Below are 12,890 nucleotides of genomic sequence, written 5' to 3'. Positions count from 1 at the left end.
GTAAAGCTGGCAAGGTTTTTATTATGCAGATTGCCTCTTCTTTCTATGGGGGATGGAGAGGATCCATGTAATAGATGCCCTTACTAGTGCTTGACAAGAATATTCCAGACCAGTTGATTAAGATTATATTAATAGGAAACGTTGAAGCAGCAATTAGGTCAGGCATTAAATTTTGGTTTGGGGTCATGGGCTTTAGCAAAAGTGATGCCATATTGGGCCCATGATAATTCCAAAAGAAATTTAAAAGGGTTTTATTCATACATGATTTTCAAGTCAGGGATGTAACCCCTGGTATGAACTAAAGACATGTTATGAAATGGAGGGGATAAGTTTAGGATTTTAAAGGCAAAAGTTGAAAAGAGCTAATGATCAAAGAGACAGGTTACTAGGGGAAACAAGCCAACAGACTTGCATTATTCATTTTCTGATTGGTGGGGACAACTGGACTTTTTAACCATCATCTTACTCAATGGTCAGCAAGTGGGGCTGTGCTACAAGAACAGTGGATAACTGCCCAGCCAGCATGGCCCAGTGATTGAGTGTTAATTTATGAACCAGGAGGTCACAGTTCCATTCCATTCCCAGTCAGGGCACATGCCCAGGTTGCAGGCTCAGTGTGCGGTATGCAGGAGGCAATCCAATCAATTACTCTTTCTCATCATTGATGTTTCTCTCTCTTCCTCCCTCTCTGATATCAATAAAAATATACTTTAAAAAAAAGTACAGTGGGTAGCCCATGATTAGGCATTTATTAACATCCTAGTTCCCCTCAGGCTTGTAGAACAAAAGCATTTGGGTTACTCATCAACAGAAGTCAAACAGCATGGACTGTTCTTTCTGCAGGCAGTTTCCAAGTCCAAGGAGCAGAATCGTGCTCTGTAAGCAGCCTCAGAGTGCAAACTGCAGAAATACACATGTGGAAATACAAATTATGATATTAAAGATCTTATAAGTCCTCATAAAAAAAAGCATAGAGAAAGCGGATTTGGGGTAAAATAGAATTCTGTTTCAGACATGTTAGGTTTGAGATGCATTTTAGACAATGTCAAACAGGGAAGAACCTGGGACTAGACTTCCAGCTTCTGGAAGTAGATGGTATTTTAAGCTATGGTGCTCTAGGGATCAATTGATGAAAGAGAAGGCTAAGAAGTGGCCCCTGGCACTGGTGCGCCAATATTTTGAGGTGAGGTAGACAAGTTCACCAAAGAGATTGAGAGGAAAGAAAAGAAAAAAAGAAAAAAAAAAGAAAGAAAAACCAAAAGAGCAGGGGGGAGGGGGTTCTACTATGAAAGACTTCTCAAGGAAGCTAACTATGTCCATTGGTACTGGGATGACAATAAGGACAGATAAATACTACTGAATTGGCCTGATGGGGAGTCACAAAATGTGACAAGGGGGGGGGGGTGGTTTACCTCAATTCTGGTGGGAAAGAACTGGAAACAGCACATGTTCCTATTGTTGTGGGGTCAAACCCTGGGTTCAAAATAAGACCACCGGAGGCTGATGATTGATTAAAAAAGCAGGCAAGGATTTATTGAACTGCCAGGATGGCTGCAAGAGCACCACACACAGGTGGCCACACTCATGACTGCACTGTTTCAGGTGTGGGCAGTACACAAAAAATTTCCTTTGTTCTAAATTCTAAAGGCTGGGAACAGCCAACAGGGTCGTTTCCAGCCACATCCTGCTGGACATTGGAATGTGGCCCTATCTTGCAATAGCAGATAGTACAGAAGCAGAGCTGAGCGGTTAATCTCTAAAGGTTATCTACAGTTTCTACTCCTGAAGCTACTGAGTCAGTGGGCATCAATCTCCTGTGGTCCTGGTCCACAAGCACAGGAAAATTGCCTGAGCCTCCAGGTCTCAATCTGGAAGCTGAGGCAACTACACTATTGTTTAAGCAAGTAAGAGAGTGCTGAAGCCAGAATAGCAGGGTTAAAATTCAAACAGCAGTTTGTCTTTTTTAACCTAAGTGTGGTTGCTACCATTCTTCACTATCTGTATGTCAATGAGAGAGGTTCTTCCATTCTGGTTCATGAATAAAGTAGATCATAGATGGGTTTCAGGAAAACGGTATCTCAAACTCTACAAAAAATGCACACGTGCATTTTCTGCAGGCACCTCCATAGTTTTCATGATGGTTATCAATGCTCTGTGCCTGCCCAGCCTCCTTACCCTTATTTAGATGCACACCTACATGCATACCCTTCTCGGTTAGGCTTCCCTTACAACCTCTGTGCATGAGCTTTGTCCTATCTCTGCACCACCCAAGTCCAGATTTTATTGATTTGTTATCATTATTTTTTGGTTTTGGTTTGCTTTTCCCAAATCCAGCTTTTTATGCCCCAGCATCAGGGCTGAAGCTTTCCCCGCCTCCTGGGCTCCTTTAGGCTGCTCCGCGACGGGCGGGGCCGGCCTTGGCGCGCCGCGCCGCTGCCTGGGAACAGCTTTACGACACATTGACTTTCGTTTTACGACCGGCGGGGTTGCTTTGCCGCTGTCAACTTTCCCCGAGGGCCGAGCGGGAGCCACCTTCTCCGCGGAGGCTGCGGCTGCGACGGCGGAGAGATGAGGCAGAAGCGGAAAGGTGCGGACGGCGGGGAGGGGGTGTGGAGGTGGCGGGAGGGGGCGAACGCCTTCGCGGTCGGATGCTGGGCCCAGGGTCTCCCCGCGGGAATCCGCTGCCCGACCCTGCAGCCCTCCCACCTGGGGTCAGTCTTTCGGTAGCTCCAGACCCCGCCCTTTTCCTTTTACCTATTGTGCTCTCTCTCAAACCAGCCCACCGCCCCTCTCTTCCTCCTTGGCAGTCAGGTGGTGGGTGGCTTTTGTGTAAATGGCAGAAAAAACTTTATTTCAAGGTATATTCTCTAAGTCGTTATTAACTCGTTCTCGGATTCTTTCATTGTTGAGGGCTTTTAAGGACACGTTGCACGTGTTGTGTGTGTGGTTCCCCCCCCCCCTTTTTTTTTCTTTTCGATTTCTTTTTCAATCCGTAAGTTAAAAACAACCCCTAATTATTCTTGGACTCTGTGGGACAGTGATGTCCACGTGTGTTATGACCCCGCGAGTTAGCAAGGGGCAGTTCCATCGTTAGTTTCTCACCTGGATGGAATCAGATTTCAAGTATTTCCCCGCAGGTTTTATGATAATAGTAACTACCTTTTATTGAGGTTTTGCTAATCATTTTGAAGTTGATAACCGCTCCCATTTCAACCACCCAACAAGTGAAAATGAGATTCAAAGAGTTAAATGATTTTTCCAGCCCAAAATTATTCTTAGGAAGTGGGACTGGTTGGTCAGACTGTCTCTATGAACCCCCAAGACACTTTTTAAAAAAAAAAAACAACAACAACAACAGTTTTTAGCTATTATGCTTCTTGACATCAACTGCAGTTTTTTGAAGCAACAGGTGTCCAACTTACTTTCAGTTATCTGTGTCATCCAACTCCCCAAATTAGCCATCTTCTTCCTCTAAGTTGTCCCTTAATCTGTCAAGACGAGCAGCTTTACACTTTTAACTTCATCTATTGCCAAACCCTGTTAGCTCTTAGAAATTGCCTCTATTCCTTACCATTCCGCGACCATCCTCTTAACTCGCCTTAATAAATAGCTAATTTGAATAGTACTTTGGCTTTTGTAGACATTATTTCAGTTAATCCTCACACTGGTCTTGTGAGATGTGTATGTGTTATCCCAATTTTGCAGGTAAGGAAATGGAGCTTAGTAGTTACTGATCTTCTCATTATCACACAGCCAGTAGGGGTTGAGAGCTCCAGAGGGAGGCTATCAATCCAACATTGTGTGTATGTATGTTTTGTGTGTGTGTGTATGTTACAATGTTGCTTTTTAAGAGCCTTTTACTTAGTACCCAGATTTTTTTTAAAAATCTCTAATGTTGAAAGTATTACATATATTCCCCTTTCCCCCCGTTCTAGCCTACCTCCACTCACCCCATATTACCCAGATTTTGTATATTTTCACCGGCTGAATAACTTTTTGTATCCTCATTTTCTTCTGTAAATTTAGTTTCTTTAAACACTACTGTCATATTTTTACTTCGAAACTTGAGATTATGTAATTCTCCACTATCTATTGCACTCCATTTAAATGCCTTTGCCTAGTAGCCAATGCATCCTATGATCTAAATATTAGGGTACATCTTACTCTGTCAGAAAGCCTGTATTCTGGTTAGACAGGGCTCCTTCGTACAAGGATAGGTAATTCCTCTTCCTAACATTGTTCCTTGAGGATTGCCATCTGTTTTGCTTGTCCAAGTCCTGCTCTTCCATTAAAGACACCTGTGCCTTTTCCTCCCTGAAGCCTTTTCTTACTAATTTACTTCTCCAGCTAATTCTTGATACACTCAAGGGCTATACAGGTGGGTTTCCAATCTTTATCTATGTTTATCACCTGAATTCTCCTTCTTCCTCCAAATTCTTTTGCAGAAACTTAATATTAAACAGGGGAAAGCTGAGCTGCTTTGACTGAAATGGAGAAAGAGGCCCTCCCTTCCCATCCTCTCCCCCTTCCTGTACCTCCTGTACCTCCACCACCAGCCCTCCCTCTGTTACACGGCCAGCGAGGTGCCTTTCTACAATAGAACTCCGAAGTTCCGAGTTACATGGTTTGGAAAGCATTTAGCCTTTGATTTTAGGTGGACTTTTTCAACCCTTGCAGATTGTTTTGTTCCTGTTAGCCTTGCCCCATTAAATTAGAGGCAGCTTGGTACAGTGAAAAAAAACTTGGAAGTTGTTGAGAAAAGACCTGGATTTGACTTAACTCTGCCATTTACAATGGCATCTTAACTTGCCTTAATTTTTCACATCTGTAAAGTGGGACAACGATACTCACCTTACGGTATTGTGAGGCTTCAGAGGAGATAAAGTAAATGGAAGGGCTCTGTAACTGCCAGGCTTTCTCTCTGTGCTTCTTCCTGGGGACTTGATTATCCTCAAATACCAGCTTTCTGAGTGAACAGGAAGCATGGTTGCTAACAGCTCCCAACCTGAAATCTCATGGTTTTTATCATTGGAGAGATCGTGTTTTTTTGCCTTGAGGGGAAGAGCTCACAGTGGCCTGACGTGGGTAGGTGCTGGTCAACTGTAATTGCAGGGATGGGGGTCATGTAAAAACGTGTCAGCTTCCGCTATTGCCTTTTAGACGAAGGGAAGCCTCAGCTGCCATGAAAGGGTCATGATGGCGGACAGATTATATCTCAGAGATGCATTAAGATCCAGTATAGACCCAGGACTTCTCTGTTACAAAGTAAATACTTTGTTCTGCAAGATACTAGGTTTGAGTTTCAACTTCACCCCTTGATAGCATTGTCATGGGGAAATATTCCTGTTCTGTCTCACTGTGTTCTGAGAATCAGGTGAAATAAGACATGTAAATGGAATTATAAATCTGGAGATAAAGGGAAGCTACTTTAATTACTTTGGTCCTTTCCTGTGCAATTAGGTTCTTTCTCTGGGTGTCGCTATCATTCTTGTGGTATATGAGTTTCTAAAGCAAGCTCTTCCCATATAAGAAGCCAGGTTTCTTTTAAAATAAAGATATCAAAAATACGATCATCTTGTAAACAGAGGTTCAGTGTCTTGTGAACTTGAGCTATTTATTTGGCATGGTTGGAATAATTTTGGAAGGAAAACGGATACTACATAAAAACATCTTTACTGAATAATACGATTTTTTTACATCGTTAAATATTATCTTTCCAGGAGACCTCAGCCCTGCTGAGCTAATGATGCTGACCATAGGAGATGTTATTAAACAACTAATTGAAGCCCACGAACAGGGGAAAGACATCGATCTAAATAAGTAAGTGGATCTATAAAAAAGAAGGCAGTCTTATACTTAGGTAATAGGTCTCTTATGAAATGATCAAATTCTACTTGTTTCCTATCTCATGCTTTATTTTCTACTTGAGAATTGAGCTTTTCTGCCCTGCCCAGCCACTCATGGCAAAATTGTCCCATAGCCTAATAATACTAATAACTTCTAATATTTATTGGGCACTTACTGTGTCCCAGTCAGTGTTAATAGTGCATTGTACATATTAGGTCTGTTGATCCTCTCAGAAACTGTGTGAGGTAGGTACTTATATCATCGTCATTTGATAGATGGATAATCTGAAACAGAAAGGTTAAATAATTTGTCTAAAAATAAATGACTGTGATTGGCAGAGCTGGGATGTGGAAATACGTCTTCTGTCTCACCATATGCATGACCTTTCTTAAGACCCTATTCCCTGTTAGTTGAGATACTGTAGTGTTTTACCCCTTCCTTGGAACATTGTGATTATTTAATAAACATTTGCTAAAGGAATAACTATTCTTTTTTGACTATGAAGACTATTTAACCTATCTGCTGAAACCGGTTTGGCTCAATGGATAGAGCGTTGGCTTGGGGACTGAAAGGTCCCGGGTTCGATTCCGGTCAAGGGCATGTACCTTGGTTGCGGGCACATCCCCAGTAGGGGGTGTGCAAGAGGCAGCTGACCGATGACTCTCTTTCATTGATGTTTCTAACTCTCTATCTCTCTCCCTTCCTCTCTGTACAAAATCAATAAAATATATTTAAAAAATAAAATTAAAAAAATTAAAAAAAAATTTAACCTATCTATGATCCTCACCTGAGGATATGTTTACTGACTTGAGAGAGAGAGAGAGAGAGAGAGAGAGAGGGAGGGAGAGAGGGAGAAAGGTTGCCTCTTGCATGAGCCCCAACCAGGGACTGAACCCACAACCTAGGTATGTACCCTGAATGAGACTCAAAACCTTAATCTTTCAGTGTATGGGACACTGCTCTAAACAACTGAGCCACACCGGCCAGGGCAAGACATTACATTTTAATCTTTTTTTCTACCTTGTCTTTGGCAGGTTTTTTTTGCATTGTTTTTTTTGTTTGTTTGTTTGTTTTCCTGTCGTTGCCTATACTACCAATTATACAACTCTTTTTTTTAAAAAATATATTTTTATTAAATTGTTATTTTTGTACATATACCAATGCCCCCCCCCCCCCCCGTTCCCGTACACACCCTCCCTCCCCAGAGTTTGTGTCCATTGGTTATACAACTCTTTTTAGTGAGCATTTCTACTTACTATAAATTTTTGTCACTCTTTTATTTAGAAATCTAAAGCTAAAGCTAGCTTCTCATTAAAATCAGTTCCTACTCAGATGTTGTCTTTGATTACCTTCACCTGAGCTTGAAACTAATGTTATCTTTGAATCATTTTCCTTAGGTCCAATTAGGGTCTCAGCTTTTATCATGTCGTTTCCCTGCGCAGGAACTTTAGCGTGTCCCCAGTTGCTTATGGAGTTACATGCAGATTCCTCAGCCCGTTATGTAAGGCTACTCGGTCTGGCTTCAACCCACTTTTCCAGCTTTTTAAATTTCTGCACCTTTACATTGATAATCTTTTGCTTTCTGTCAAGTTGGTCTGCCCATATTTCTTAAAATATGTGTATATTTGTTCTTGCGCCTTCACATAAGCCATCCTATTTGCTCTCAGTGTCATCTCTATGTTTTCACTGCATGTCTGAAGTCTGTTCTTTTTTCTGGGCCCATTTTCTATGAATATCTCCCCAGCACACATTGAGTTACTCTCTTGAATGCTGCAAGTACTTGTTGTTTTTATCACACACATTTATTTTTTGTTCATGCCTATCTGCAAACATAGAGCATGAAATGACTATACTTTATACCTCCCAATATACCAAGTACTTCTATAGTCTTTGGACATACTACACACTCAGTTAACATTTGTAGAAAATGATGCAAACATCTCAATATTTTTAGGTGGGTTAAAAATTAGAAGTTAAGGTTTGGCTAACAGTCAGGAAAAGAAAAGTTGTTAAAATTATAGAGAAGTGTAAGGAATTATTAGTTGGGATAAAGTTACTCCTGGGGGTGAGAGTCCTATATAATAAAAGGCTAATATGCAAATCAACCGAACAGTGGAATGACAGATCGCTATGACATGCATTGACCCACCAGGAGGCAGACGCTCAACACAGGAGCTGCCCCTGGTGGTCAGTGCGTTCCATAGGGGGAGGGCCACTTAGCCAGAAGCTGGGCTCATGGCCGGCGAGCGCAGTAGTGGTGGCAGGAGCTCTCCCGTCTCCGCAGATAAGGATGTCTGACTGACGGCTTAGGCCTGCTCCCCAAAGCCCACTCCCTGTGGGGAGTGGGCCTAAGCCGGCAGTCAGACATTTCCCCAAGAGCTCCCGGATGCAAGAGGGCACGGGCTGGGCTGAGGGATCTACCCCGAGTGCACGAATTTAATGCACCGGGCCTCTAGTAGGGTTATAATCAGGAAGGGGCAAACGGGTATTCTAAAGTTCTGATCATATTCTATTTCTTGGTGAGTGGTTATGCAATTGTAAAAGTATATATGTTTTATGTTCTGTTTTGATTATGTATACAATACTTTGTATTAGAAAAAGTTTTAAAATACTTTGTTTAGCTTTTTTCTTGTTTTTTGTTTGTTGATCTAAGACAGTGGTTTGCAACCAGGTGTGATTCCCCTTGCTCCTCCCTGTAGACATCTGGCAATATCTGGAGACATTTTTGGTTGTTAAAACAGGAAGAGGAGTGCTAGTGAACAGAGGCTAATGATGTTGCTAAACACCCCACGACAGAATTAACCTGATTCCAAATGCAGCAGTGCCGAGACTGAGGAAAGGTAGAATCCTTTGAAGCTGGAGCACCGTTTTGAATGAGACGTACATGGTGTCACTGTCCTAGGCCCCATATTTACAGTTGGTAAAGCCACTGTTATCAACTGATGAAAGGGTAGAGGAGGAAGAGTTGATATTATTTACAGGTCATTTCTTTTGGTAGCTTGTCTTTGAAATGCTGTTATCTTGATAATGCTCGATGCTTTACTTTCAGGTTGAAAACCAAGACAGCTGCCAAATATGGCCTCTCAGCACAGCCTCGCCTGGTGGATATTATTGCCGCCGTCCCACCTCAGTATCGAAAGGTTTTGGTCCCCAAGTTAAAGGCAAAACCCATCAGAACTGCCAGTGGGGTGAGTACTTCAATTCATGTAACACTGATTGTGTATCTGTCCCGGCATAAATTCCTGCCTCCCTGTAATGTCCAGGTAGTGAGGTAGAGATGGGGAATTTAGACTAATATATCGGTGTATTATGATATATGCAGAGTGGACCATGAGTACAGAATGCTAGGAGGGCCTAGAAAGGGAAAGAATTTGTTTTACTTAAAAGATGAATGATGTTTTGGTGTCTTTAAAAGTATAGCTTGAGGCTTGGTGATTTTCCCAGTATGATATATATTATTGGCTATATTAAGCTTATGGCTCGCAAAATAATTGATATTTACAAAAGGTAGTTTTAAAAGGTAATTAATGATGCAGAGTCATTCTATTCATGGTGACTAAAGAGATTGACACAGTAGGGAATGCAGTGGGAGTCCAGAAGACAGAGGCATCCTTGCAGTAAAAGGAACTAGGAAAGCCAAGTAGAAAGTGTGGAGCTTAGCTCTAGCTGGTTTGGATCAGTTGATAGAGTGGCAGCCTGCGCACAAAAGGATCCTGGGTTCTATTTCAAGTCAAGGGCACATGCCAGAGTTGCAGGCTCGATCCCTAGTAAGGGCTTGCAAGAGGCAGCCAATCAAAGATTCCCTCTCATCACTGATGTTTCTCTCTCTCTCTCTCTCTCTCTCTCTCTCTCTCTCTCTCTCTCTCTGAAATCAGTAAAAATATATTAAAGAATGTGTGGAGCTTGCTTGACATAAAGGATGCTCATATAAGCAGAAGAGAGCAGGCTCAAACGTAATGGGAACAAGGTCATAGGGAACTGAGGTGCAGAGAGAGAGAGAGAGATGTTGGAAGTGTGAGCAGGGAACCAGACTGCCTGGAATTGATCATTCCTTTGGGGAAGACTCAGGACATTGGATTCGCAAAGTTAGTTTGGGATCAGCTTGTAAAAGTTCTTAAATGTCCCACAAAGAAACTGGACAACAGGAAACTACTGCTTAAGGTTTTTGAGGAAGGGAATGATATGAACAAAATAAAATTTCAGAAAATTACTTTGGATACAAGATGTAGGGTAGTTTGGAGACAAAAACAATCACACACACACACACACACACACACACCCACACACACACAAAATCTTAAGATGCTCTTGACTTTACCTAGGTATGAAGTGTTAAAAGCCTGAGTTAGGGTAGGAGCTCTAGGATAAAAAGGATGGGTGGGAGAAATAGGACCCTCTTAAAATATGGTACCCAAATTGAATTCTTTGTTCCTGATGTGATCCAAGAAGTTCAGTCTGGCCCTGCCTGGTTTGGCTCAGTGGATAGAGCATTGGCCCGAGGACTGAAGGGTCATGGGTTCGATTCGAGTGAAGGGCATGTACCTTCATTGCAGGCAGGCTCAATTCTTGGCCCCAGGTGCCGAAGGCAACAAATTGAGGTTTCTCTCTCTGTCTCTCCCATCCCTTCCACTCTCTCTAAAAATCAATGGAAAATATCCTCAGGTGAGGATTAACAAAAAAAGAAGTTCAATCTGTTATTTGGTGAGGATATTATATTTCTAGTAATTGAAACTTGCATTGACTTGTTGGTGGCTGTATATTCTGGATTATACTACATTTATGGCTAATGGCTATTAAACCCCAAAACTTCTACATGAAATAAACCAGCAATCCTGGTCTCTTCTCCCTTGTACTTAAGTGTTTTTGTTGTTTGTTTGTTTGTATCTAGGTAAAGGCTCTTTGAGAAAAACCAGTATTTCCAAATCTCTCATTTCCTCCTCTTTTCCCCAAGGGCAAACACTTTTAACTCTTAGGGGATTTCTTAGCATTTACTTCCTTATCCCCAAATAATATGCTGTATAGATAAGTCTTGAATTTTTGATTTTGCAATTGTTTATGAGTTTGACACTGTAGAAGACGAAAATTGAGCAACCATTCAACCTGATATACTTGGCTTTATGACACCATTCTAACTGCTCCTTCTCTGATCATTTCTTTCTTTGAAGGCTACTCTTGTTCTGCTTGCCTTTAAAAAGTGATGTTTTCTGTGGTCCTGGGCCCACCGTAGTTAGTGCTGTACATGCTGGTGATCTCATTCATTCACATTTTAAGTATAGCTATATACTACTCCCTGCTCCCACCTCTCCCCAAGCTTCAGGCTCATTTCAGATGGCCTGTTAGACATCTCTCCTTTGACTCCATGTAGACCCTCACGTATATCATAACTAAGGTGACCAGATGTCCCACTTTTGGCGGGATAGTCCCAATTTTTAACAATTTGCCCCGTGTCCCGTGGCGTTAAAAATCGGGACTTTTTTAAAACACTCTGAGACCCAATAGTTAAAAATCGGGACTGTCCCACCAAAAAACGGGACATCTGGTCACCTTAATCATAACCCAAACTAACCTCAGATGGCTCATCCATCTTTCTTGTCCATCTTAGTTTCTAATGCCCCCCTTTCACTCAGTTTCATCTACTCCCTTTCCCTTCTCCCCAGGAATGAATTGCATTGTTCATTCCTACCACCACTGGTAGGAATGTTTTATTTCTTGTTTAGATTATTTCAGTCATTTCTTAACCTGCCTACTTTGTTTTGCCTCCACCAGATGTATTCTGCAATGTCACCAAAGTAATCTGTTAAAAATATCAGAAGTACACAGCTGATTTTTATGTGCTCTGCATCCTGACCTCCATGCTTTTATTTCTGCTGTTACTCTGGTGGTTCTTTGCTTGTGTGTGTGTGTGTGTGTGTGTGTGTGTGTGTGTGTGTGTGTGTGTTTTACAGAGCCGTCTTCAGGTTACAGAGAAATTGAGCAGAAAGTACACAGAGTTTTCATATAATTCCCTTTCTCCCCAGATTGCCCTATTACAAATACCTGGCATTTGTTTGGAGCATTTGTTACAATTCATGAACTGGTATTGTTACACTACTATTAACTGAAGCTCACAGTTTTTACATTAGGGTCCCTCATAGTGTTGTACAGTAGGTTTTACCAAACGTGTAATGTCATGTATGCACCATTAGCAGGATCATATAGAACAGTTTCACTGCCTTAAAACTCCCCTGTTCATCCTTTCCTCTGCTCCAGACCTCTGGCAACCACTGATCTATTTACTGTCTTCATCCCTTTGCCTTTTCCAGAATGTCATGTAATTGGAATCAATCTGTAGCCTTTTCAGATTGGCTTCTTTCATTTAGCAAGATGCATATAAGGTTTTGTCTTTACAATGACTTGATAGTTCATTTGTTTTTCATGCTGACTAATATTCCACTGGATGTACCACAGTTTATTTATCCATTCACCCTATTGAAGGGCATCTTGGTTGCTTTCAGTTTTTGGCAATTGTGAACAAAGCTGTAAATATTTGTGTGAAGGTTTTTGTGTACTCAGAAGTTTTCAATTCATTTATGATTATTGGATCATGTGATAAGACTATGTTTAACTTTGTAAGAAACTGTCAAACTGTCTTCCAAAGTAGCTGGACCATTTTGCATTTTTCATCAGCAGTGAACAAGACTTCCGTTGATCCACACGCCTGCCAGCAGTCTGTTTGGGATTCGGGCATTCTAATAAGTGTGAGCCGTGGTGCCTCATTGTTGTTTCAATTTGCAATTCCTAAATGCCATCTGATGTTGAATATCTTTTTATATACTTATTTGCTTTCTGCATGTCTTCTTTGTTGGGGTGTCTGTTCAGATCTTTTGCCCTATTCTTAAATGGGCTATTTGTTGTTTTTTATTGTGATGTTTTAAGAGTTCCTTGTATACTGAAGGTACACATCTCTTATCAGAAAGGTGTTTAACAAATGTTTTCTTCTACTCTGCGGCTTGTCTTTACATTCTCTTAACAGTTTCTCAGAGCTGGACTTTCAAATTTTAATG

General features: G+C 41.5%; 1 protein-coding gene across 2 annotated transcripts in view; it reads left to right on the top strand.

Annotated features, from left to right (window-relative positions):
• Window positions 1–2,480: 2,480 nt before the first annotated feature.
• The window catches only part of ELP3 (elongator acetyltransferase complex subunit 3), an 83,235-nt gene continuing 72,825 nt past the window's right edge, over window positions 2,481–12,890 (top strand). For both annotated transcript variants that reach the window (XM_036424089.2, XM_045576423.1), the window contains exons 1-3: window positions 2,481–2,587; window positions 5,721–5,820; window positions 8,897–9,035. In XM_036424089.2, coding sequence (XP_036279982.1) covers window positions 2,569–2,587; window positions 5,721–5,820; window positions 8,897–9,035 — 258 coding nt within the window. In that variant the 5' untranslated portion in view covers window positions 2,481–2,568. The remainder of the gene's footprint in view (window positions 2,588–5,720; window positions 5,821–8,896; window positions 9,036–12,890) is intronic.

The sequence above is a fragment of the Pipistrellus kuhlii genome, unplaced genomic scaffold, assembly GCF_014108245.1.
Source record: "Pipistrellus kuhlii isolate mPipKuh1 unplaced genomic scaffold, mPipKuh1.p scaffold_m20_p_8, whole genome shotgun sequence".
NCBI lineage: Eukaryota > Metazoa > Chordata > Mammalia > Chiroptera > Vespertilionidae > Pipistrellus > Pipistrellus kuhlii.
Note: the sequence above shows the minus strand (reverse complement) of the source record. Positions and strands in the feature narration are given on the sequence as shown.